A 27,201-nucleotide genomic window follows, 5' to 3' on the forward strand; every position below is an offset into this window, starting at 1 on the left:
ATAAAAAAATTAAATAATTAATTTTTAAAAAGCATGTAACTATGATTCCAAAACCTTCAAAACATCATATTTTTAACCTCTGGATTGAATCTGACTTTTGGAAAATAAAATATTTGGCAAGAATATTTACTTTGTCATCAAAAAAACAGCCATGGACTTACTGTCTTCTGGAACCTGTGATTTCACAAGATCAAAAGTTTACATTTGGGGAGAACATTCCTGGACGAGCAGGACAAGCCAGAACTTCCTCCTGAGGGTGTGTTCTGAGTGCCCGCTGGGTTGGTGCCTCCTGTTCTCCTGGGTCCCTGCCTTAAAGGTATGTCCTTGAAGGTTATAAAGAGATCTCCTTCAGCTGGGTCATGTGATAAAAGTAACATTAGTTTTTGCAAGGCATTCTAAAACTGAAAGGGAGATGATTAACTTAAGCAGTATTTTCAGCCATTGTCTAGGGGAGCGCTCTACTTACATCCACTTGAAAAGGAAGACAATTACAAAGCACACATACAAAGTAATGTGATTCAAGTTACAGATCCTGAAAGCTTTATTCCCTGTCTAGTCAAGATGGGACATAAGGAACTGGATTTTCACCACTAGTACGCTCTCTTTCAAAGAACGAGACTAGGAAAAGTGTGTAGCCGAGGGGCACGCCAGCCCTCAATGTGGGCTAGCCCAGTTTAAGACATGATTCAGAAGTACATCCAGATGTAACTACAATGCTTAGGGGATGAGGGGTACATTAAAAATCTAAATTCCCCTGAAAAACTGAAAAATAGATCATCAATGAAATTAGGTTCAGGGACTTTCCTGGTGGCCCAGTGGATAAGACTATATACTTCCTCTGCAGGGTCCATGGGTTCAAACCTGAATGCTGCACACCTCGGTCTAAAGAAATTAAGTTCAAAGTTTATATGGAGTACATGTTTGGATGAAAACGAAACCACAGAGGACTTCCCTAGCAGTCTAGTGGTTAAGACTTGATGCTTCCAATGCAGGGGGCCTGGACTCAATCCCTGGTTTGGGTACAAGGATCCCACGTGCCATGGGGTGTGGCCAAAAAAAAAAAAAAAGAGAGAGATTACAGAAAGCAAAGCCACAGAAATGCACAATAATGAACTGCTTCTGTTCAAGAAATGAAAATCAGATTGCACAAAAATGAGCATAAGCTTGATGTCCACGCACAAATAGAGCAACAGGTAGATTTCTGCTTGGCTTTATCATTGTCCTTTTTATTAAGAATCATGCAAGGACTCTATTTCTTATTTTATCTTACTACAATGTTGTTAAGGGATCTATTTTTGAGCAACATTCTTTGTACAAGACCTTTCCAAGACCAGCTGGGCTCTCCCGACAGTTACTCTTCATCACCTGAGCTGGACTCAAGCCCCCAGGGAGGGTCAGTGTGTTCAGTTTTACTTCTTCAGGTCACAGAAAAGTGGTCCAGACTCATCATGGTTTCAACCCCCGAGGAAAGTGAGGATTTTAAAAAGGCTATCATCTCAGGAATGTCCTGCAAATTCTATCACCAAAGACAGAACAACAGTCAATCAATTCTACAAACTAACTGTACTTTGCTGTTGTTTAGTTGCTCAGTCGTGTCCGACTCTTTGTGACCCCCTGGACTGTAGCCAGCCAAGCTTCTCCATCCATGGGATTTCCCGGGCAAGAACAGTGGAGTGGGCTGCCATTTCATTCTCCAGGGGATCTTCCTGACCCAGGGATGGAAACTGCATCTCTTGCATCTCCTGAATTGGCAGGCGATTCTTTCCTGCTGAGTACTTAAGTCAGGTTTAATTGAAGTAAAACGATTCAGAATTGTTAATTCACTAGATACAGCCCTTGTCAGGAAGACCCTTAACTAGAATATGCAAAATAATACTTGGGTTTACAGTCAAAAGTATTTGGAACCCTTGAAGAGAATATAGGCAAAACATTCTCTGACATAAATTGTACCAATGTTTTCTTAAGTCAGTCTCACAAAACAATAGAGATAAAACAAAAATAAACAAATGGGACCCCTTCAAACTTACAAGCTTTTGTACAGCAAAGTAAACCATAAGCAAAATGAAAAGACAACCCACAGACTAGGAGAAAATATTTGCAAACTATGTGACCAAAAAGGGCTTAATTTCCAAAATACACAAATAGTTCATACAACTCAACATCAAAAAAAAAAAAAAAAAAACTAATCAAAAATAGGCAGAAGACCTAAACAGACATTTCTCCAAAGGAGACATACAGATGGCCAATAAGCACATGAAAAGATGCTCAACATGCCTAATTATTAGAAAAATGTAAATCAGAACTACGTGGAAATATCACCTCACATCAGTCAGAATGGCCATCATGAAGAAGTCTACAAACAATAAATCCTGGAGAGAGTGTGTAGAAAAGGGAACCCTCCTACAATGTTGGTGAGAATGTAAGTTGGTGCAACCATTATGGTGAATAGCATGGAGGTTCCTTAAAAAACTAGAAATAGAGTTACCATATGATCCTGCATTTCCACTCCCGGGCGTATCCAGACGAAACTAATCCCAAAAGATACATACTTCCCTATTTTCACAGCAATGCTATTCACAATAGCCCAGACGTGGAAGCAACCTAAATGTCTATCGACAGATGAATGGGTAAAGAAGATGTGGTGTATATAGTATATATACCATGAAGCATTAGTGAAGTGAGTGAAGTCGCTCAGTCATGTCCGACTCTTTGCGACCCTATGGACTGTAGCCCACCAGGATCCAACCCCATGGGATTCTTCAAGCAAGAGTACTGGAGTGGGTTGCCATTTCCTTCTCCAGGGGATCTTCCCGACTCAGGGATCGAACCCAGGTCTCCTGCATTCCAGACAGACGCTTTAACCCCTGAGCCATCAGGGAAGCCCATGGAGCATTACTCAGTCATAAGAAAGAACCAAATGACGCCATTTGTAGCAACATGGATGGATCTCGAGATTATCCATTAAGTGAAATTAAGTCAGGAAGAGAAATACGAATATCAGATCGTACCATTCATATGCGGAACCTAAATTATGACACAAATAAACCTGCCTATGAAACAGAATCACGGGGAACAGACTGGTGGTTGCCAAAGGGCAGGAGGTCGGGCAAAGGTTGGAGGGGGAGGTTGAGGTTAGCAGATGCAAGCTTTATAAACACGAGGGACAACAACAAGGCCCCACTGTACAGCACAGAGAGCTATATTCAGTATCCTGTGATAAATCATAATAGAAAAGAATAACTTAAAAAATGTGTATATATATATATTTATAACTGAATCACTTTCTGTATAGCAGTAATCAACATATTGTAAATCAACTATATTTTAATTAAAAAAAAAAACTGGAACCCTTCAAGGTTCAAGGGTAAATCGAAGAGGAGAAAACATCAAGAACAAAAGTCTGAAGAGCTAGGGCAGGTTGTGGAGTTAGTTTGTGGGTTTAAGAAGTGTAAGGTTATTAGACAAAAACCTATGATTGGCTCTTCTTGATCTTCACCACAAACAGAACAAGGGGGCATACCCTCAATTATCGGACACAAGGGTCTTTTTTTGCACAGAAACAACTCCACTCGCCTCATTAGCAGTAAAATAAACGCTGGGGGAGTTCAGTTGTGTTTCTATTCTTGGTTTGAAATACTGGTGCCAAGCAGCAGCTCAGGGCTATTAAAATCTGAGTTGTAGCAAGCTGAGGAAAAGCCACTCTGCTGGGTGTGAGTCACCAGAGCCAGGGAAGTTCTCACAGTGATTCACACGGCAAGCCAGAGGTGACGGTAAGCTCTGCAGCGTCACAAGTCTGACTGTGGCTGGTGACTAAGCAGTTAAAACATTGAGGCTGTGACTCCACCTGAAGACAGGTGTGGGGTAGGGGTGGGGGGTAATTACAGCCTGAGTGGGAAAGCTGAGCCCTGTCTGACAAACTGTCGGAAGGGAGCCAGTAAAGTCATTTAACTTTTTTTATTGTTGCCTTTGCAGTTAAAAAGGGAAAAACATAGTATGGAGGGTCCTCAAAAAACTAAAAATGAAGTTGCCATATGATCCGGCAATCCCATTCTTGGGCATTTATCCAGACAAAACTAGAATTTGAAAAGATACATCACCCCAATTCATAGCAGCGCTATTCACAGTAGCCAAGACACAAAAGCAAGCACGGAACCATTGACAGATGAATGGATTGAGAAGATGTGCTACATACATACAGATGGGTATCAGCCTTAGAAAAATGAAATAATGCCATTTGCAGAAATGTGGGTGGACCTGGAGATTATCATACTAAACAAAGGCAGTCAGAAAGAGAAGGGCAAGTATCATACGGTATTGCTTATATGTGGAATCTAAGATATGACACAAATAAATCTATCTATGACAGAGATAGACTATCTTAATAAAACAAAGTTGAAGAAATAATCATCTCATCAATAAGATTGAGTCATTGGAGACTAGGATTTCCAAGTCTCTCAAAGACTCGGAAGTTTCAAGTGATAACTCCAACTAGATTTAATAAATTTCTGTTTTGGGGGGTTAGTGCTTCAAAGCTTTGGTGCTCAAGGAAGTATGTTGTCTCCCTCGATGCTTAGGAAAAATACTTGCCTATTAATCTCTAGTGTGGGTCAGGCTTACTGCATGGGGCTGGGGGTGGCTCAGAGGAAAAATGATGAGAAAAAGCAGTCTCAACTGAGCAACTGAGCACACACACGCTTTTGGAGCTTACTGAACAGCAGGGAAGCTCAAATATGAACAAAGTCATATAATGAGTAAATAGTGTAATTGCCAACCGGATCGGTGTTGTGCTTGCTTTCAGATGTGATATGAGGGTGACTCCAAGAGGTGTCTCTGAGGTGGAGTTTGAGGCGAGATCTGAAGGACAAGTACATTTAACCAAGTGAGGGTTGGGAGCTAGGTGGGTGGAGACCTTGGGAGGGGGTGGGAGAGGGAGGCAGGACAGCCACTGCAGCCTCGAGGCCACAGAAATGATCAGGGTGTGTCCAGAGACAGAGTCTGTTGGAGGATACTAGCATTGATGCGTGGGTGACCATAGAGCAACACCCCCACAAGGGCCACTGAGGCCGCCCTGTGGAACAGGGGAACGAGGGGGGCTGACTGGCCCCACAGGGTTGTCCACTGGAAATTTGGAGGGAGACAGTCACGGAGATGGTGACACCCAGACAGATCCAAAGGCACTGGGGGTCTAAATGCGGCTCTGGGTTCTTGCCTGTGTGAGTAGGTGGAGGGCTAGGCTATCGGCTGTGAGAGGTGACAGTGGAGGGGAGGCGCCAGGTTTGGGGCTGGGGGTCATGGATTCCAGGGTCAGACGTGCAAGCCTGACAACCCTCAGGGACATCCAGGTGGAGATGAGTCGGTGGACTTCCCGGGAACAGAAGATGGCGATGCAGGAGCCACACAGCACCCTTTTCCCAACTGCAGCCAGCCCCCCACCCCCACCCTAGATCGTCTAGGAAAAGCAGACAGTGACACCTGAGGACTTCTAAAACGGCTCCTGCAATGCAGCGCCCACTCCCTGTCTTTCCTTGATGATCTTGCTACCCTGTTTCATGGCTAAAACTTGGAAGAGAGAATTTCTGGGGTAGGAGGCAAGCTCCAGATGGTCGTGCAAGGGCATGACGCCCTAGCGCCCAGGAAGAGTTGAAAGTCCCAAGTGGAACAGACAGGGATCACTGGGTACTGAGTCCTGGGTCCTGCATCCTTGCTCTTCCAGGGAGGTGTGCTACGCCAGGCTCCCTGCAAAGACTCAGGTAGGTCTGTGTCCCATTGATGGGCCATCTTCCCACAGAGACTGGGTCCGTCTCCCTCCTTATGGAGCAAATGTGGGCAGACACACCTGTTAACGGGGAAGAGCAGACGGCTTGGATTCAAGGCAGTCTGCAGGCAGGTGCCAACCCTCTGGTGTTGTCTGGATGCCAGCTGCCTGCACCTGGGACCATGGGGAGGGAGGAAAGCCTCAGATCCTGGGGCACTGGGGCTTAGTGGGTGGGATGATCCCAGTCAGCTGGTTGTGTGGGTAACCTAGAGCGGCTGCCAGACAATTCTGTTGCTTCCACCATCACGCAAATCAGATCATTCGCTGTCATTCCAGAACCGGGGCACTTCTGATGCAGAGGCGCTCAAGCTGGATGAAAACAGCCAGAGGCGCAACTGTCTCCCCTTTCTACTGGAATTTGTTGGACGTACAAGAATGTGCTGACGGCCTGCTGGATGCTGAGCAGGTGAATCCCACTCACTGGCAGGAGGGTTAGCTGCTATCAGCTGTCTCCTAAGACAGAACCAAAGCATCTAAAACAAGGTTCTCCTAATTCAAATTCTTAGAAGGTCTGATGGCACACCAGGTGCTTTTTAAGTTTAAAATGACCACTCCTAACAAATCAGAACAATTTGATCAATACAATTTAAGGGATTGTTCCAGACCACTTGCCCAAAGAAACACCTTGCTTGTCAAGTTCTCCCTTCTCTGGCTACTCATCTTTTTTGGATCTATTCTCTCTGTTTGAACTGTGGTGCCGAAGAAGACTCTTGAGAGTCCCTTGAATGGCAAGGAGATAAAACCAGTCAATCTTAAAGGAAATCAACCCTGAATATTCACTGGAAGGACTGATGCTGAAACTCTAATACTTTGGCCACCTGATGTGAAGAGCCAACTCACTGGAATAGACCCTGATGCTGGGAAAGATTGAAGGCAGGAGGAGAAGGGGGTGACAGAGGATGAGATGGTTGGGTGGTACCACCAACTCGATGGATATGGGTTTGAGCAAGCTCTGGGAGTGGGTGATGGACAGGGAAGCCTAGCATGCTACAGTTCGTGGGGTCTCAAGGAATCAGACATGACTGAGCAAATGAACTGGACTGATTCTCTCTGTTTAAGGGCTTACCCTGGTGGCTCAGACTGTTAAGAATCTGCCTGCAATGCAGGAGACCCAGCTTTAATCCCTGGGTGGGGAAGATCCCCTGGAGAAGAGAATGGCAACCCACTCCAGTATTCTTGCCTAGAGAACTCCATGGACAGAGGAGCCTGGCAGGCTACAGTCCATGGGGTCACAAAGAGTCGGACACGACTAAGTGACTAACACACATCTCCATTTAAGCTTTACAAAAATTGCTACTACCACTTGCTTTTTCAAAAAATTGATGGCTGCACTGTGAGACATGCAGGAAGTTAGTTCTCTGACCAGGAATTGGCTCTGTTCCTTAAAAAAAAAAAAAAACCTGTGAAAGCTTCTAATATTTTAATATCTTGTTTATTTTCAACGTTTGGGTCACTTAAAATAATCCAAACATTTCACAGGGTGTGAACCACACAGGAATTACAATTGTTCTCAAAATATACCAAGTGTGTCCCCCACTCAGGACGAGTGATCTGAGCAGACCGTGAGCCATGGAAAAACACAGCTCCTGGCAAATCTTGTCTTCAAACAAATTGATGGGATTTGAAGGACGTGTGACTTCTCAGCCTTGACACCTTTCAAAACCCAACAGGAAAGTGACTCACACAGCCCTGAGTTGGGAGCCATGAGCTCTGGCGCCGTGGCAGTCAGGCCCACACATCTGCCTCCAGAGCCTGGAATCCTCCCAGGCGGTCACCCTTGGTCACATGACCACTGTGGAGCAGCACCCAGCATGGGAGCACAACCCCTGCGGGCCCTCCTGTCCTTGCCTCACAGTCCATGTCAGGCAGTGTACCCCGGGGGCCAGCTCTGCAAGGCTCACAGCGCTGGTGGCGTGGACGACACTTCACGGGCCTAGACCCAGCATCTTCTGGTTACTGATTTAGCGGAACTCGGGGATTCACAGAGCTCAGAGGCCGCAGTGATTTCATCCCCTTTCCTCCTACACTTGTGCACCTGGGATCAATTAAAACACTAAATCCTTTCTACCAGGAAACAGGGATAAATGTGCACAGCACTCTAGAGCTGATGGCTCTTTGGGCTGACTAGGTTTTTTTTTGCTCCCCAGTTTTTTATATGGAAACTCAAAGCAACTGTTTCACGACAGCACAAATCTATTTTGCCTCAGTGATCCTATTAGGACAAATATTTCTACAGAAAACTCAGGAGTAAATCTGATTTTTATTTCGAGTTTTTGCTTATTGTAACAAGAAGTACTATTACACATCTGTGTATTGAAATGAACGATGGTAAGTACGCTGGGGCCACACAACCTAAATTAGGTTCTTTAAAAACACACGATGCATTCTTATCCTAGTCACAAAAACAACTTTTCTTAAAAAAATAAAATTGTGATTTTAAAGGCCTTTATTTCATAGGGAAGAGGAATAAAAGATAAATGATAGCGGGTGTTCAATCACATCTGGGTTTTTTTTTTCCTTGGTCATTTGTCCTTTATCTTCTGCAAGTGCAAAAGGAAATGGTCAGTGATGTTTAAAAAAATACCTTAGGGACCTTGGCGTGCTTGATGACTCCACAGACACCTGGACCACTTACATTTGGAGAACAGAGAGAATGCTTAGAAAATATATCACCCCTAGCCCAAGTTCATTTGATGAAACTATTATGTATAAAGCAGTTAATTATATACATAAATAACATAAAAATAATTATCATAAATTAAAAGTCAAATAATCGCCCACGACAAATTCAACGGAGAGGGGCAAGCTGGGAGTTAGGGACGAGCTGGGTGTGGAGGGTGAATTCTGCAGCCCCCTTTCACATGCTGCATGGGTGATGAACTCAGTTCACGAAGGCCTGTATTGCACACATCAAAACCTAGCCCTCTCCTCAACAGCTTGTGACTTGGAACTACGCGAAGTGCTGAGAACGCTGCCCTTTGCGCGACAGATCTCCCGCAGCCTCACTGGCAGCATCAGGTCAGTCTGTCTCACTTATTTACTCTTTACTGAAGGTCTCCCAACTAACACAGGATCACAAAGAGTGATCAAGACAAAGCAAAGCAACCGTTATCTTTTCATTCTGGACAGGGCAAAGGCATCACTCAAGCTTCTTCACCTGCCTCTTTGTCTCCCTGGCTGGACAGCCAGAGGACTGGCTGCTGGCCGCCACCTCGGTGGCCCTGAGCCTCACCCACCACCCCTGAAATGGGTGCACACGTGTGAGCTGTCACTCAGCACATTCATTCATTCATTCATTCGGGGCGCTGATGCTTCTATTACTCAGCTAATGACCTTTTCTGCTTTCATACTACTTGGCAGGACAGCACTACCTCTGTATTTCAGAAAAAAACCTACCCCTTTCCCCATAAGGAGCAAAGTTCATTCAACATTTTTATAGAAAACTGGTCTTGAAACACATCAACCTTTGGAATTAGAGTTTAAACAGAAAAAAGACATGAATTTCTTCCCCGTTTCTCCAGTTCAGGGGACTCTAGCCGACTCTCAGCCACAATAAATACATTTGGATGGCAGAGTCCTGAGACGGCTCCAGGGAGCCTCCAGAAGGGCCAGCGGGAGGCCCTTTTGATGCACGTGTAACAGCGACCCCTGCGTTGGGGCCGCTGTGTAAGCTGGACATAGGCCTACAGTGCAAACGACGTCGCGTGTCAAAGGAAAACAGAAGAACATGGTCTCCACAGTTTCGAACGCGAGATACGCTCGAGATAAAGTTTAAAAAAAGAACCGTACTGAAAATCCATTCAGGAACCCTATTACTAGGACGCCTTGCTGAGCGACCTCACGTGACCGCTTGCCTGTGACCAATGGGAAGGCCAGAGGAGGGGCATCTCCCCACAGGGCAGCTTTCCACACGGTTTCAGCCAACGACTTTGACTCAACTGGAATTTCAAAGATAAATGTGACTTGAACTTCTACCTGTTCAAAGTCCAGGAGCCCAGAGAAAACTCTGTTCCCACCCAGCACATTGCTACATTTTAACACAGCAGCCCAGCCCTAAAGGGAAAAAGGAAACAAACCACTTCCCTTTTGCAAACCTCCAGTCCCTCCAGCTCTGGGAGGGAAGCCTGGGGGCCTGCCTTCTCTGGGAGAATGCGTGGGGCTGCTCCTGGGGACAATTGGCCTGCCCAGGGTCACTTCTGAGTTCAGCTGACATACTGCCATGGTTCTGGGGGCATTTGGAGATAATTCTGCAAAAGCTAAGTCAACCTTTCTTACACTGCAATAATGTGTTTGCTTTTCTCTGTTTGGTATCCAGCCAACAAATCTTAAGTGAAAACAAACCCCATCTGTGGTTCTCTCCCTGGTTTCTCTGTAAGCTGCCTCAGTAGCTGTACATCTGCGGCTGCTGCTCGGCCGGCACTGAGGGCTGGGCGGCCTGCTGGGCGGGGGCCGGCGGCGGTGGGGGCGGCCCATCCGTCTGGGGCACCGCCCGCCAGGTGAGCGGGTGCTGCTCGCCCAGCTGGCTCCCCAGGGGCGTGATGGAGTTGACCAGGGTGGTCAGGTTGATGAAGTGGGCCACAGATTGTGGGTTCGAGGCTTCCGGCTGCGGGTGGATCTGGAGGTCGTTCTGGCGGTTGTGCAGCATGGCGGAGCCACTGACGGTATCAAAGGTCACGGTCAGGATGGAGTTGTCCAGCTGGAGCTGGCGTTCTGGAGTGGTCAGGTGCCCGACGGCCACTGGCTGGAGGTTGGTAAACTGGGTCCCGGCCGTGGTGGTGATGGGGGTCACGGTGATGTTGGTCAGGCCGACGGAGCTGGACGGGGTGGTCACGTTGGGGTCGCCCAGGGTCACCACCACCTGGAAGAGTCACGCATGACACGAGACCGTTAGTTTCTGAAGAATTAAGAACAAGAGCAGCTTCCTGTGCTGTGCTTTGTGGAGGATTCCCCGTGACGCAGGGATCATCTCACGTTCGGCCCAAAGGAAGGAGGTGAGATGTGCTGGTGAAAGACTAAACCACACTAGTTTCCTGGAAAAAGAATTCCAGGGAAAAAGAGAAACGAGATACAGATGTGATCATTGAGACCATCAGTTGGAACTGAGCAATAAATGATTTCAGTGTCGAGAAAAAAACAGAGAACAGTAATCACGAGAGAAGCTGAAGTGAAGAGGAACTCAAGAGCCTCTTGATGAGGGTGAAAGAGGAGAGTGAAAAAGCTGGCTTAAAACTCAGCATTCAAAATACTAAGATCATGGCATGTGGTCCCATCAATTCATGGCAAATAGATGGGGAAAAAGTGGAAGCACTGACAGATTTTATTTTCTTGGGCTCCAAAATCACTGTGGATGGTGACTGTAGAAGGCGAAATTAAAAGACACTTACTCCTTGGAAGAAAAGCCATGACAAACCTAGACAGTGTGTTAAAAAGCAGAGACATTACTTTGCCAACAAAGGTCCATCTAGTCAAAGCTGTGGTTTTTCCAGTAGTCATGTATGGATGTGAGAGTTGGATCATAAAGAAGGGTGAGTGCTGAAGGACTGATGCTTTTGAATTGCAGTGTTGGATAAAACTCTTGAGAGTCTCTTGGACAGCAAGATCAAACCAGTCAATCCTAAAGGAAATCAACCCTGACTAGTCACTGGAAGGACTGAGGCTAAAGCGGAAGCTTCAATATTTTAGCCATCTGATGTGAAGAGCTGACTCATCGGAAAAGACCCTGATGCTGGGAAAGACTGAGGGCAGGGGGAGAAGGGGACGACAGAGGATGAGATAGTTGGATGGCATCACCAACTTAAGGAACATGAGTTTGAGCAAACTCTGGGAGACAGTGAAGAACAGGGAAGCTTGTCATGCTGCCATCCATGAGGTCGCAATGAATCAGACATGACTCAGCGACTGAACAACAACAATCACGAGAATATTCTTCGTTGTCTTTTAACACACTGCAAAGCTCAGAAGGACAACAAACCCGTGTGCATGGCCAAGAACTAATAAACAAAAAAGACAGCACCGCTCTCCCCACAAAGAGGGACAAAAGGCCAGAGAAACACAGGAACCCTTGCAACCAGGATGACCAGGGCCACTCAAGAGAGGCGCGGCGTCCAACACACGCTGACAGAGAGCTGAGGGCCCTGAAACCCAAGCAGGGAAGGGTCGGCAAAGGGGAAGTTCTGGCTAAAAGCAGCGGCTGGACACACGCCCTGCTGTGCAGGGTCGGGTCCCCCCGCCTGACCAGCACACTCAGGCCCCTGAGGACCTCCCCCAACTGGTCCCAGCCAGTTCCCAACCGTGGGGGTACGCCTGCTTTTCACCACGATGGTGGTGACCTCTGGGTCTGCACTGGGAAACGGGGCACAGGCTGACGGCGGTCAGGGTCCAAGTCCCCATGGGGAGAAGGATACCAGGCCGGCCCCCCACACCCGGGCCAGACTCCGCACAAGCGCCACCTGCTGGATGCTCTGCACGGCCGAGTCCGTCTCGTCCCCGACACCGCCCGAGAACGAGCCCTCCTTCTCCGAGAACTCGCTGAAGGCGGCATCCTCAGGGCCCGTGGCCCCGGCCTCCTCCTCCGGCTTCTGCTTCCTCTTGGGAGCTCTCCTGGTGGCTTTCACGTGCTTCCCTTCGGCCAGCTCCTCCTGCTCCAGACTCAGCTCAGGCTGCACGAACAGAAGGTGAGACAATGACAGGTCAGTGCATCGTGCCCCTGAGGCGGCCTGGCACCATCTCCAGACACCAGGTGACCAGGCCCATCTGCTAATGTGCACATCTAGGGATGGCAGCAAGTTCCCGCTGGTCTCTGCTGCTTCTCTTTAAAGTGAGGAAAGTTGGATAGAAGTCATACTTGGTGCTGAAATAGAAATATCTGTGCAAACAGGTTTTGAGCCCTTGTTTCAGCCCTGTTGAGCTCTGCCTGAGGCTACAAAGGCTTTCACATCAGGCTCTCTGCCCCAGACTGACACAGGTTCACTGTAGACACAATCTTGGATCAAGGATGAGTCTGACTGCAAGAACCGTGTGGTCATGGTTTTTAGGGATAGCAAATAAGGACCCAGCAGTAATGGTGACCACAGATGGGTGCCCGGCATACTTCTTTCCCTCCTGCTGACCCACAGCTGGCCCAGCCCAGGATCACAGAGGCCGCTGGGCAGTGGTGGCCCGCAAGGCTCTCCGCCTCGGTCACCCACCACCCGTCCTGTCCTCGGTGCCATCCCATGAGGTGTGGCCTCACCCAGTGGCAGACAGACCCCGAGGAGGCCTGTCAGGACATGGCCACGAGGGGCTGCCCATGTCAGGGGCGGACGTGGTCATGGGTCTTAGGCCTGGCTGTTTAGCGCAACCCAGCCACTGAGCACTGGGCTCAAAGCTCTGCTCTCTGCAAAACAGAGAGGGATAAACGCGATTTTAAAGTGACTGAGCGCGAAATGTTCCCTTCAAAATAAGAGAAAGCCTTTATATCAAGGTACTGACTACAAATTCCTTTTGAAAGTTCACATAATTTGTTTAAGGTTATTTTGCTCTTCTGGGTGATACTTGTGATGGTTAACTAAAGCATCCCTTTGCTAGTTTGGGGCGCCCAGTCATGTGGCCCAACACCAGTCCAGATGCTGTCCTGAAGGTGTTTTTCAGATGTGATCAACACTGAAGCCAGTAGGTGCTGAGTAAAACAGCACCTTCTGAACGTGGGTGGGCCTGGACCAATCAGGTGAAGGCCCTGAGAACCGACAAAGTTCCCAGAAGACGAGGGAATTCTGCCTCCAGCATCAGCTCCTCTTGGGTGTCCAGCCTCCGGCCCTCCCGGCAGATTCTGGACCTGCCAGACCCACAACTAAGTGAGCCAACTCCTTAAAATAAATCTAGTTCTCTCTGCACGTGCGTGCATGTGCATGCACACACACACACATGCTTTACTGTTTTCTCTGGGGGAACTCAGTCTTAATAAACAATCTATTCTCTAAAAAGACACACATCTGTTTTCAGAAAACTGAAATTCTAAAATGTTCACAGAAACTAGAAGGCTCCTGGGGTGACGACCAATTAACAGAAGAGAGGGAAATGAGTGTGACACGTAGGGGTTGCCCCAAGGGCTGCTCCTGACACCTGCTGGGCTCCTCGGGTGAGACACCCTGCCCCGCGTGCTCCGCGCTCACCTGGACGATGCCGATGGAGGAGGCGTCGATGGTGGTGGTCTCCGGGAGGTGGTCCAGGTCGTCAATCCTCACGGCCAGGACCTAGGAGTGGGCGCAGGGCCGTGAGCCCAGGACATGGCACCTGAAGGCCAGCCCAGGAAAGTGGGGCCAGACACACGGCCGCTGGGCTGTCTCCCTCACAGGCCCCCACGTGCCCACCGGCCCTGCTCAGCACTCAGAAGCCTGGGATCCAGAGTCCTGCCCGGCTCTCCTTCCCTCCTCCCAGGCCCCCTCTCCTCAAGTGTCCACCGCGTTCCCACACACGGGGGTGTCCCCTCGGCCATCCGTGCGTCATCGCACCATCTACTGCCCCGGTGGAGGCCCTGCTTCCCTTCCTGTCCACGCCGTCCACTCTCTGAGGAAGTGCATCCTCACTCAATCTCAGTATCTCTCACTAAGAGCGGAGCGGGATAAGACACAGTACAGCAAACCCATCCTATAACGAGTTACCAAGAGGGAGACGTGTCCATGTGACACACCTTAATTTCCCAGCTGCGCCCCCCGACCCGCAGCCCCCAGGAGCCACACCGGCCTGTCCTCAGCAGGAGGCAGACCCTTACACTGGAACACACGCTCGAGTTTTACGTGGTTCCCCCCTCACCGCAAACCTGGTCCACACCCCGCTGACACTGGCTACACAGGTGACTGTGGTCACCTAACTGAACAAGTCACAGGTGGTGCACAGAGCACGTAGGACACTTCGGGGGGAGGCTGTGATGGGGAGTCGCTGAGGGACGGAGGTGGCCGTGGAAAAACGAAATGCAACCAGGGAAAGCACGGCAGTCTGTCCAAACGGCTCTGCAGTCAAATGGCTTTGCAAGCATCTTTCCATTTTTGTTCCAAACTAAATTAAGAACAAAACTATAGGCTATATATCATGGGTGTGGCTTATTTAAGAAAGATGACAGACCACTGTATTTCTGGGCTTAGGATCCAAGACCATCCAGGACAGGGCACTCTCTGAAAGGGCGGCCAGCGAGGCGGTTATGTGTGTTTCAATAGAAATGCTGACATGGTGGTGAGAACCCAAGTGTGACTGAGGCTGCAAAGCTGAGTCAGAGCAGCTGGAGGCCACTGACTGTTCTCTCCCACCACACCACCTCCACCTCTGTCACCATCACCACCCCATCACTGCCACCACCACCTCCATCACCAACATCATCAGTGTCCTAGTCACACCATCCGGAAGCCAGAGAGAACCACCACAGCAGCACCTGTCGACTTTACTCTGTTAGGAGATTCGACCACACGTGAAAAGCACTTTTTGTGTTTGAATCTTCCTCAATGTAACATTCATTCAAAGCAGAGGGAAGACCATAAGTGGAGTCACAGAACAGCATGAATTCTTAAAGATCCTGAGTTTGTGAAAGCAGCTTATACTTAACACCCTAACACGCAGGCCAGCCTTCACCAGACCCCCACGCCTGAGTCTGCGCCCAGCACCACTGCAGAGCACCCCCGCCCTGCACAGCCTGGCCGCGCGTGGTGCCCTCACTGCAGCAGAGCCTCCCCGGCCTCACTCCTGCAGTCTGGGGACGTTTCTCCCATTCCCTCTGCTCTCCTCTGTGTGACGTGTCTGCATCCTTCCCCTCCTTCCATCTACCACCCTAGACCATCAGGTCCAAGAGGATGGGGCACCCCCGGTCCAGCTGGTCACCAGCGCTCATCCCTGCAGGCACTTAACTATTTGTCTGAACACACAGAAGGAAACAACAGAGAAACATCAAAGGATCGAAGGAAAGCAGCCCAGGGGAGAGAGGCTGAAAGTGCCTGAGACAGAAGGGAGTGAGAAGAGAGCCCCGACAGTGGAGCCCGAGCCTGCTGGGGGCCCCTCCAGAGTACTCTGCAGCCCAGCATGGTGGGCTTGACAAGAGGTGCTAAGAGGTGGCCATGCAGATGGAGCAATGAGGCAAGTGATCATTAACCAGAGGAAAATGTCTGCTGAGCTGCTCCGTGTCCGCAAGGGCCCTGCACCCAGCAGCACACATCACACATGCCATGGGCAAAACCCACCGTGCACACCGTTAGTGCACGGAGCTACAGACACCCATGTACCGAGAAATCACTCACTCCCACCCACCACGAGCCCCCGGGGGAGCCTGCAGCATCTGCCCTGGACCCCAACACCTAGAGGGGGCCCCACTGACACTGGGCAGCCGGATGGATGCTGACACACCAGGCTCCTGCTCCCGACTTTGTTTCTCTAGGTGGAGACGCCAGCAGGCCACTAGGCGAAAAAGGCTGGAGTGAGGGGAGCAAAGCTGGTGGAATCCCAGTTCCTCATGCTAAGCGGAAAGAGCCTGGGGTCCATGGGTCATGGATCTGCACGGGCTGTGGAGGACATGGCGAGGTGATGGGAGAAAAAGACGAACTCATCAGCCAAATGAAGCAGAAGGTGCTCTTATAATTGCAAAAGTAACCCATGTTCATCAGAGGCGATTCTTTGAAACAGAGAAAACTATAAAGGTAAGAAATAACCAAAACTTTGGTGCCAGAAGACCACAGTGCAATGCTTCCCCCTTTCTTGTTTCACATGGTTTATATTACACAGGTGAGTATCTGTAAATATACAATGTGAACGACATGCTGTGGGTACACCTGTAGTCTATGCAAGGTGCATGCTGCTTTCTTACAATGCGCATTCACAATCTTACGCAGAACTCTCTGCAAACACATCACAGTCACGCACATCGCTGAGCTACCACTAACAGCGGCATTCCTCTTACTGGACACTCAGGGGTCCACGCAGTCATTTATTAAAGCATTGGGGAGATGTCACACTACCCTCAGGAGGACATGCAACTGTGCATGCCGTGGAAAGTGAAAGTGAAGTTGCTCAGTTGTGTCCGACTCTTTGCGACCCCATGGTCTGTAGCCTACCAGGCTCCTCTGTCCATGGGATTTTCTAGGCAAGAGTGCTGGAGTGGGGTGCCATTTCCTTCTCCAGAGGATCTTTCCAACCCAGGGATCGAACCCTGGTCTCCCGCACTGCAGGCAGATGCTTTAACCTCTGAGCTTCCAGTCCTGGAATTGGGTGCAATCCCAGTCATTCTGAATCCCAGAACCTCCCCTAATTCCATGGAGGAAGCATGCCACCTTCTACTGTTAAAGGCTTTCTCTCGTGTCTCAACCACATGTACTTCCTTTAGTGAATCTCCTCTCCCCAGACACAGTGGGTTCTCTGTTATTCTCGTGGAAGGCGTGCTATCTTTACCATTAACAGCCAGTATTTGTTAACTGCTGCTGCTAAGTCACTTCAGTCGTGTCCGACTCTGTGCGACCCCATAGACGGCAGCCCACCAGGCCCCCCATCCCTGGGATTCTCCAGGCAAGAACACTAGAGTGGGTTGCCATTTCCTTCTCCAATGCATGAAAGTGAAAAGTGAAAGTGAAGTCACTCAGTCGTGTCCGACCCTTAGCGACCCCAGGCTCCTCCGTCCATGGGATTTTCCAGGCAAGAGTACTGGAGTAGGGTGCCATTGCCTTCTCCGTCTGTTAACTATACTGACCCATTTTTCAGTTTTCCCTTTGCGTGTTCTCTTGACCCCCAGAAACTCTACTTGTTATGTTGCTTACTTAGTCAAATCGTTTGTTCAAAATTTTCACTGCTTTCGTGCTTATAAAGCCTCTAGTTTTGTTTTCAGTTTACTGTCTTTTCAAACAGAATGACTTATTCAATGCCCTGGACCTGCCTTGAGCACCGGCTTCTGGGTGTCAGGGTCCACCTACCTTCCTGGGTACACTTTCTCCATCTCAATCCTCAGGGCCACTTTCTAAGCAGCCCCCAACACCATGCAGAGCCCCTGGTTCTGCACATTTTTTAGCTACTCTAAAGGGAGGAATGGGGGAGAGGGAGGGTAGCACCCCTGTCCTGCTATAATTCCAGGGAGGGAGTAATTGATTACTTCAGCAAAAGACCACTTGGGGCTCTTCTATTCACTCATCCATTCGGTGCCTCCTACCCGCAGGCAGAGGGGAGCGTCGGACCCCGGCCCTGCCTCCAGGAATCCCGGGGTGGTGACCCTGCGTGGTGGGATCTCGGAGCGGGGGAAGTCAGCGGGCCGAGGACAGAGGTGCCGGGCTCGCACGGGGGAGGGGATGTAGAGTGGGGAGCCCCGCCCGGCGCATGCTCACCTCAGGGTGCTTGCGCCGCATGTGTCTGCTCATGGAGGCCCTGGTGGACACCTTAGTCCCACACAGCTGGCAGCTCTGCGCCTCCACCTTGTCGTGGGTGAGCTGCACGTGCTTCTGCAGCATGTACTCGGTGACGTACTTCTTGTCGCACACGGAGCACGTCCACTGCTTGCCCACTGCGCGGGCGCATGGGGAGGGAGAGATGAGCGTGGGTGGTGAGGGGGTCAGCCTCTAGGTCGCGGACCCAGTCACCCACCCCGAGGTCAGGCCTTGGAAAGACCCCCCTCCCACCCAGGAATGCTTCAATCAACATCTGAAAATGCGAGCATGAATATTCGAAAGTTTTGTGGCTGAATTTTAGGGGGGAAGGGGCTTCATTAAGGCACAAAAGTGCCAGATATTCTGAAAAAGTCCACATAGAGCCTCACAGCCAAGCTCTCCACACCCTGCACACCCAGACGGCCCCAGCAGAAACCATGGCAGCCGGCCGGATGGTCCCCAGGCACTCCCAGCTCACCCGTGTGGATGAGCTTGTGTGTCTCCATCGTGTTTCTCTCACTGAATGTTTTTCCGCACAGTTCGCACATGAAATCTTTAATCCCTGCAGGAAAAGGCACATTTAACATCACGTTTCTCGAGTGTTTTAACTGTATACAGCATCAGTCTTGTCCATGACACGTTTCTGTATTTGTAAAGGCTGTGGGGGCTGCTAAGTTACCCAGAGATGACAGTAAGCCTTCATTCCCCCATTCAACCTGCAAACTGTGGCTTGAAAACCATTCTACTGCAGGTGTCTGAGTGTTCAGATCAGTGACTTGGGCTGGGGTGGTCACCCTGCCCGCCTGCAACATGGAAGTATCAAGCCGTCAGACCGTTGCATTCCCCAAGCTGACAAAAAAGGTGGGCCCTCTGCCTCTTAGATAAACATTTGCCCTAAATGTAAAGCACGGCAAGTGACTTTCAAGCCTGCTTATCTTGGTCCTGTATTTGCTGGGCCCCTGGTACTCGGGATCCCATGTTCACGTGGCTCCTGGAGGCAAGAGCAACAGAGGCCACTACACCCCAGTGGGTGGAGAGTTGTGAGACCCCCAAGGAGGCGCAGGACCCAGTCCCAGGAGGTGAGCGCTTCCCAGAAAAGGGGAAGCAAGAAACGGATGGCCTCCCCCAGGAAAAGGAGAGCCGCATGCTTTTGTGAAAGCCCAGTGCCCTGGGGGCTGGCATTCCAGGGGGACCCAAAGCAGACCTGTGTGGTGGCCTGGCCGGCCCTGGGGGCAGTGAGAGAGGTGGGCACACAGCTGGGCCAGGCAGTAGCAAGACTCAAGTCCATTACAGAGAGAATATGAACCAACCAGATGCTCCTGCTAACTTCACACACAGCTCCACCACCCTGGGAAGACTGTCTCTCATTCTGCTGTCGATCTGATTCTGTCTTATATACACGTTTACCCATAGACAACCGTTTATAAGAAATGAGCTCGTGAATGTTGATGAAAGTTAACATGCACATCTCATCACTTGAAGGAAGCACTGTCCTTTAAGGTGGACACACAATTCAGCCTCTGCCCTGCTGATAGACACTTAAGGGGTCCAGTCTCCTGTCCAGATGACATGACGATCATGCACACACACATGCCAGGTCTTTGTCCGATGGTTTCTCCTGGCTGAGTGGGAGGGAAGGGCACTGAAGGCATCGAGGGTGGTAACCAGGACCTGTGTGTTTGGGGGACGCAGGGGGCTTGTTGCAGGGATGGGGGAGCTTCTGGGAAACCGATTACTTATCCAGTTTCCTAAAGCTCGACCAGAGAGCCAGGGGCCTGTTGGGAGCTAGAGACCCTGCGGAGCAGCGGCGGCTCTGCTCGAGCTGTTCCTCACCAGCGGGCTGGTGCCTCTGCACCCGAGCACCACGGACTCACCTGTGTGCCGCTTATAGTGCTTGAGCATGTTGACCTTCTGCGCGAACTTGCGGTGGCACTCCCTGCACTCGTACTCTTTGATGCCCTTGTGCAGCTTCATGTGGTGGCGCAGCGCGTGCTTGGTCTTCATGCCTGCGGGACAGGGCGGGTTGGCGCCCCACCTCGGGAGCCGCCCATGCCACACCCCACACCCTGCCCCCAGTGCCCACGCCTGCCCCCCACACCCCGCTCATCCCCCGCCCCGAGGGTCCATGCCTTACCCCACCCCCATGTCCTTCCCTGCCCCCACGCCCCCGAGTGCCCATGCCCCACCCCCACTCACCCCGAGTGCCCATGCCCCACCCCCACGCCCCCGAGTGCCCATGCCCCACCCCCACTCACCCCGAGTGCCCATGCCCCACCGCCACTCCACCCCAAGTGCCCATGCCCACCCACAGCGCCCATGCCCACCCTGAGGAAAGGTATGCCATACAAGATGTGAGAACAGGCCCCAGTACCTGCCCTGGACACCCCTCCCCATCCGGCCAGGCCCACTGAGCAGCACTCAGGACTCAGGTATGGTTGTCCCTGCCCACCTGGGGGCAGGGCCCACCAGACCTGTCCCCTCCAGCCCTCCCCACCTCTCCACAGCTCCAGAGCGGTGGGAATGGGGCTGGAAGAGCTGTGGCAAAGATGGGGCTGGGGCTGGGGGTGGACTTCCACCCAGCATGGCCAGGGCTAAGACACGGGTAGAAACTTCTAGAAATGTCCGTGTGTAACACTTACATGCTGCTTTTGAAGCATGTAACTAAGGCCTGAGGCAGGAAAAACTATTTTGTATAACCATTTGTGTTGTTTAAAAATAAATATTTTTTGGTTAGGTTCTTGTGTTACTTTTCAATAGAACAATCTGCACTGTTGCACAGGGTTACTCTGGAGAACAGACAAGAAACTCTTGCCTCTGGGGAGGGGGACTGGAGCTGCCCAGGGTGAGGAACTTCTCACTTTCTGCTCTTCTCTGGTTAACTCTTTAAGTCTTCTACATGTAATCTTATTTTATGAGGCTAATTAGCAGTTGATCCAGTGAGTAGAATTATGGGACATTTGTGTTTGCTTTATACCTTCCTGTTTAATTTTAAAAATCAAGGAAAAATAAAAACTTCATGAAATAGTAAATTTTTAAAAAATGCTAACGGCATCAAGACAAACTTTTAAATCAAGACAGACTTGATTTGTCCTGTATCTGAAGGGGGGTGGCCCTGCCACTCTTCCACACACACAGCACTGGCAGCCACTTGGAACCAAAGATCCACAGCTCCAAGCCTTCCTCACAGTTTTGGTTTCTTTTTAAACAGAAATGGGTTAAAATTTTACCATGGACTGAGATTATCTCTTTCTATCTGATTATACTTAGTGATATGAACTATTTTACTAACAGGTTCATTTAACTAATTTCACCTGATTAAAATAAAGGTCATTGTCATCACCGGCCACAGAAAGTCAGCGTCGACACACAGCTGGTCCCTGGAAGCAGCTGAGGGGTCTGCACCTCCACTGAGACCACACGGTGATTCTGAGGGCACTCTGTACATCACACACGGTGATTCTGAGGGCGCTCTGTACATCACACACGGTGATTCTGAGGGCGCTCTATACATCACACAGCCACGCTGCACCGTCTCCCTGCTCTTAAAACAGCTTACCTATGCCTCGGTTTTATCCCCTGCCTTTGACTGACTTTTCTTTTTGACCCACGGTTAAATACTCTGGGTCTTCTTTTCTGGTAGATGACTCAGGTCTGGGCGACGCCCCCCACCAGCCACTCGGCCTGCTGCCCCTTCTGGATGACGGCCAGGCCCCCACCTGCCCTCACCTTTCCCACACTCTGCACACAGGTACTCCCGGATGTTGTCATGGACACGCATGTGCTCCTTCAGCATGTCCTTCCTGGCAAAGGACTTCCCACACTGCTCACAGGCATGACTTTTCACACCTACAAGCAAACACAGGGCAGGCTGTCACCGCAGGGAATCCTGACCCAGGGTCACTGCACGAGGGCAGCACCCGGAAGAAGCACATCCCCTGGCCCAACCCAACCCACCCCTTGCAGCTGGAGCCCTGACCACTGAACCCTCCTTCCTTGGTCTCTGCAAGGACCCAGAGGGGGACTGGACAAGGAGGGGCTGAGTTGGGAGGAGTAGCAAGTATGGATGGAGAAGGACCAGCCGGGAGATGATGACGACCCCCCAGGGCAGGAAGCACGCAGAGGGGCCTAGCGCTGCATCCTCCCAGGCCCGGCTACCTGTGTGGATTAGTTTGTGCCGCTCCAGGTTCCCGATGCTGTTGAAGATCCGCCCGCAGATCTCGCAGGGGTGGATGTACCTGAAAGCAGACACAGGCTCAGGACGGCACACAGCCTCGGCCGACCGGCACACGGAGTGCACTTGCATAAGCGCCTTTATCAGCAAGTGGGGTAAAAAAGGTGCTATGGGGGTGACAAGGGGCCCGAGACCTTAGCCTCCATCTGGGCTGAGTTGTCCCCCTCGAAGTTCAGATGCTGGCATCCTGACTCTGCACCTCAGAACGTGGCTGAGCCTGGAGATGGGGGGGGGGGGTCTCTGCAGAGGTCCTCAAATTAAAGATGAGGTCACTGGACGGGCCCTAACCCAGTAACTGGTGTTCTTTCAAGCAGGGACACAGAGACACGCGCAGAGGGAAGGCCATGAAGACACACCCTGGCGCCAAGGAGAGAGCTGGGGCTGACACTCTCCCATGGCCACAGGGGGACCCAGAGCTCAGCCTCAGCATCGACATAACATGTCACTGTTGTTCAGGCCTCCGGGTCGCGGCCCCAGCGGAGGACTCGGCTCTAAACAAGGCTGTAGCCTGACTCACCCAGACACGCAGTACTGACTACTGGCTGCAGCCAGATGGGGGAGCTGATGTTCACAAAACCTAATTACTCTGGGGAAAAGGGTCTCTGGTCCTATGTAGGCAGGTCTGCAATGCCGCCCACTGCTGTGGGTCCCAGAGACTGTGCGAGCTGATGACCAAGCAAGGAGCAAGGCCAGCGCATCCCCCAGGCCGGCCCAGGGCTCTCCAAGGAGACAGGTTGCTCCGTGCTCACCACCCCTCTGCGGGAAGCCAGCCCTCTCTCCGCACCACCCTAGAGTCCCGGGATCCTCACTTCTGCACGTTGGGGTCGGGCAGGTTCTCGCGGTGGATGACCATGTGGGCGTGGTAGGTGGCCTTCAGGGCGAAGCGCCGGTGGCAGATGCTGCAGCCGTAGCCCTTCTCCTTGTGCACCTCCATGATGTGCTTCAGGTACTCCTTCCCGCGGCCGAAGGTGAGCTGCGGACGCACACGCTGTTCACCTGCGCACGCAGCCCATCCCCGCGGCTAACGATGCGCCGCCTCCGCGCAGGCGCCCCGGGCAGGGGGAGAACCCGCCTCCACGCAGCAGAGAGGAACTCTAAGGTGCAGGGCCAGTACCCGGCAAAACTATGAAGCAGGGGGGCCGTTAAGAGGCGGACCCCAGGTCCTCCTGTAACTCTCACAGCAGGTCCCGTCCCCCACCCAAGGCAGCTTCTAGAACTCCTCTCCTCTGCACTCAACTGACCCCATCTTTCCCCCACGCCCAAAGGTCCTGACAAGTGCAGGGCCTGGTGCGGGTGCCCAGCACACAGGGACCTACTTTGTGAAACCACAGGGTCTACCAATTGCTGAATATGGAAACCTCCCCCTGCCCCCCCAGCTGCTAAGCAAGGCCCTCTGCTGTGTGCGAGGGCACGGCCAAGGAGAGAAGCCCCGGCGCACAGGTCCACGCTGGTCAGCCACACAGGCACCGTGTGGACCAGACTGGTTCTGAGACGGTGGTCCCTGCGATGGTGATAAGACCCACAACCATCATCCCGGAGAAGCGACGAGCCCTGGGGCGCCCTCCAGGACTTCTGTGAGGGCCCCACCCAAGCCTGAGCCTCTGTGGGCCAGCAGCCCCGCTACCCCATGCACTCAGCAGCCGTGGTCCGCTTACCTGACACCTTTTGCAGCTGTACTTGTGAGGCTCTGAGTCTGCACTCTCGTCTGAATGGTCATCATTTTCTTCTGAGGAGATCCCAATCTTGCCAATAAACTCCTCTCTCTGGTGGTCATCCATCAGCGCGATGTCCTGCAAGACAATCACCATGTTCTGCTTCTAACGTGCTTGGCAGAAGCATTAACCGGTGGCCTGTACACTAGGTGCAGAAACTGTGTCCTCGGGTCACCTGGAACACCCCACCCCCTGACGATGGTGCCATCAGGTCCTGCTTGTGTTCACATGACTCTGCATGCCAGGGCTGGAGCTCTCAGGAACAGTCCCTGAGACAGACGACGCCTGGAGGGTGTGTTCTCCATCCTCACTTGGGCACCTACCACTCTTTCCTTTTTCCTGGATCAGCACTTCTCCCCCGAGAGCGAACCCGAATCCTCACTACCCTGCACACTGGCAAGCTCTCATCTCAGGTTCCTCAAAGGTAGGGAAGGAAGCAAAAGCCCCTGGCCTGATCCTTGGTCTTCTCCCAGGAGGTATCTAGCATGGAGGGTTTTTTTGTTTTTTTTATTTTTATACTTTACATAATTGTATTAGTTTTGCCAAATATCAAAATGAATCCGCCACAGGTATGCATGTGTTCCCTATCCTGAACCCTCCTCCCTCCCCATATGGAGGGTTTTTAATGTGAGCCCTTTAGGTGGGCGTGAAATGCAGCACTCAAGAGAGCTCACCTGGAGAGCAGCAAAAATATCCCTCGGACCCAGAGGGCTGGCCCCGCCCCCCCGCGCGCCCCGCGCCGAGGGCTGGCCCCGCCGCCCCCCCCCCCCCCCCCCCCCCCGCCGAGGGCTGGCCCCGCCCCCCCGCGCCCCGCGCGCCAGGCGCCTGACTCACCTTGAAGTGGACGTGGATGTGGTCCCTGAGCACGTCCACACGGAAGAACTTGCGCCCGCAGATCTCACAGGTGTACTTCTTGTCGCCGTGGGTCAGCAGGTGCTTGTTCATGTTGCTCCTGCAGGAGAACACCTGCGGGCAGGAGAGCGGGGGCGGAGATGCCTGTTACCACGCATGTAGGGCCTCACTGAGAGAACATAATCGGGCACAAAAATGCGGTAGTTTCCTCCCAAAATATAAGTTGCCACAAATCCTCAGTGTTCAAGAGAAATAATCCCGTGGTACTGCAATCATGATCGTTTAACCATTTAAACTGGTGCTTACATTGTAATACAGAACTAACCGTTCTTTAGTCTTCACCATACACTACTCTGCTCACAATTTTACTCAAATATTTCACTGGAATGGGGCCTACCAAGAAGAGTAAGTCACACAAACAGCTGCAGTTTTCTCAAAGTGGGTATCAGAGTTACAGTTTGTGTTCCCTATTTCATGCATAATTATTACCACCTCCCTCAATTTCTCTGTATTTCGTGTCTAAAGTGATAAGTGTGGGGACTCAGCCATTCACCCAATCAATACTAATCCAGATGTGCCTGCAGAGACCACCACCCCAACCCCACTGATCTAAAGTCTCTGGCCGCATGGCTTTCCCCCTAATGGTCAAGTAACCAGAGGAGCAGGTCTCCTTAGCACTGTTCTCAGAAAGAGACCAAAACCTGAATGAAAGGGAAAAAGGTTCACAAGGAACAGAGGCAAATGTTGTTGAGGGACATTTCCGTTCAAGATCTGCAGGTGACTTGGGGCCGACAGCCCTGAGACCACAGCCCAGGGAGGCCGGGCCGCAAGTCAAGTCAGCAGAGCAGGAAGATGGGCACCTCTGGGGAGGGACAGAGGCCCTGGGTGTCCCCCAGCACCTGTCTTCTCCAAGCAGACAGGGCTGGAGACAGGTATAGCTGGAGGCAGTGAAGAAGTCAGTCCTGGAGACATTCAGGTTCCTTTGTTGCCGGCATCCCTCTGTGAGCATCCAGTGAACATCTCACAGAATAAAACGTGTCTGAGTGTGAGTCACATAGCTGGCTGGTTCACGCACAGGGTATTCCAAGAACACAGGAGGGACATGGTGTTGTCACTCCTCAGAGCCAGTGGTCGGCAGGCAGGATGAGCAGGATCCGTGGATACAGGGCAGCCTCATCCACCCCTGCCTGGCCACCTGGGCTCAGGTGTGCATTCTGCGGCACCTGCTCCCCCTGCCACTCCAGCCCCTAAACCCACACTAAGTCAGGGCCTGCACTGTGGGTCCACGGGCCACACAACCCAGCTGACCTGTTTGCTTTGTGGTTTGGAAAAAAAAAAAAAATCAGGAAATTTCCCATAAAAACATGGATTTCCGTTTTCTCTTGAAAAGGTCAAAAGATCTGGCAATGTGGCCACTTGCCAGCAGGCTAGGCCAAATCACAGCTGGCCAGTGGCCTGGGGTTTCACTTTTCCATCGTCTGGACCTGGTGTCTGTTGAGGGTGCACCGATGCTCCAGGGCCACGTGGCTCCCGTGGGCTTGTGGGACTGAGAGCCTGGGCCTCCCGAGTAGTGGGAGGCAAGTCTAAGAATGGAGCAACTGCAGGGGGCACATGCACAAAGACCACCACCATTTCCCGTGTAAGCTGACGTGGCCTGGACGGCAGCACTTGGACAGGGCTCCCCACGCAGGGCTGATCAATGCCCCTCCTGGACGTGGCCCGGGGCTATTCAGATAGTCGGTGCACTCTGGAAGTTTAGGGTCTGCCGAGCAGTCAGGCCTCTCTGACGGCCAGCTCAGACAGCCCAGCATTGATTTGCTTACTTGGGGCACAAGCATCCATGGACATGCATGGCGTGTGTGGCCGTGGCTGGGTCAGTGTCTCACTTGGAAATAGTGCGGGAGGATCACAACTGACCAAGATGTAAACCTAGAACGTCCAGCCCCCTCCACCACACGCGCCCGGCTCCGGGCACTGGAGATGGAGCATGCGCACTTTGGCGGCATCGGCGGAAAATCCTAGCTGAGCGGAGACAAGGCTGAGCTCCTTCACTGGAGATCCACCTCGACAGCAAGAGAGCAGATGACCGGAGCACCGAGTAACGGGACCCCGTGGCTCAGGACACCCGAGTATCCACTCGACCCTAAACCTTCTCCCCCAACCCCGTCCACGCGTGCAGTGGGTAGAGCTCTCAGGTTTCCCATAGAAAAAGGTGAGCTGGGTCCCGGG

General features: G+C 51.5%; 1 protein-coding gene and 1 long non-coding RNA gene across 3 annotated transcripts in view; one reads left to right on the top strand and one right to left on the bottom strand.

The window, feature by feature from the left end:
* The first annotated feature begins 211 nt into the window (after positions 1–211).
* LOC109564684 (uncharacterized) lies at positions 212–8,310 on the top strand. Its single transcript, XR_002181521.2, has 2 exons — positions 212–316; positions 845–8,310. It is a non-coding gene; the product is annotated as an uncharacterized lncRNA (long non-coding RNA).
* PRDM15 (PR/SET domain 15) overlaps positions 8,057–27,201 on the bottom strand; it is a 68,370-nt gene continuing 49,225 nt past the window's right edge. For both annotated transcript variants that reach the window (XM_070795252.1, XM_070795262.1), the window contains exons 14-24: positions 24,955–25,086; positions 24,064–24,198; positions 23,218–23,381; positions 22,333–22,412; positions 21,904–22,023; positions 20,052–20,183; positions 18,656–18,739; positions 18,139–18,314; positions 13,966–14,046; positions 12,265–12,474; positions 8,057–10,673 (exon numbers count right to left, since the gene is read on the bottom strand). In XM_070795252.1, coding sequence (XP_070651353.1) covers positions 10,197–10,673; positions 12,265–12,474; positions 13,966–14,046; positions 18,139–18,314; positions 18,656–18,739; positions 20,052–20,183; positions 21,904–22,023; positions 22,333–22,412; positions 23,218–23,381; positions 24,064–24,198; positions 24,955–25,086 — 1,791 coding nt within the window. In that variant the 3' untranslated portion in view covers positions 8,057–10,196. The remainder of the gene's footprint in view (positions 10,674–12,264; positions 12,475–13,965; positions 14,047–18,138; positions 18,315–18,655; positions 18,740–20,051; positions 20,184–21,903; positions 22,024–22,332; positions 22,413–23,217; positions 23,382–24,063; positions 24,199–24,954; positions 25,087–27,201) is intronic.

The sequence above is a fragment of the Bos indicus genome, chromosome 1 (genome assembly GCF_029378745.1).
Source record: "Bos indicus isolate NIAB-ARS_2022 breed Sahiwal x Tharparkar chromosome 1, NIAB-ARS_B.indTharparkar_mat_pri_1.0, whole genome shotgun sequence".
In the NCBI taxonomy this organism is placed as follows: domain Eukaryota; kingdom Metazoa; phylum Chordata; class Mammalia; order Artiodactyla; family Bovidae; genus Bos; species Bos indicus.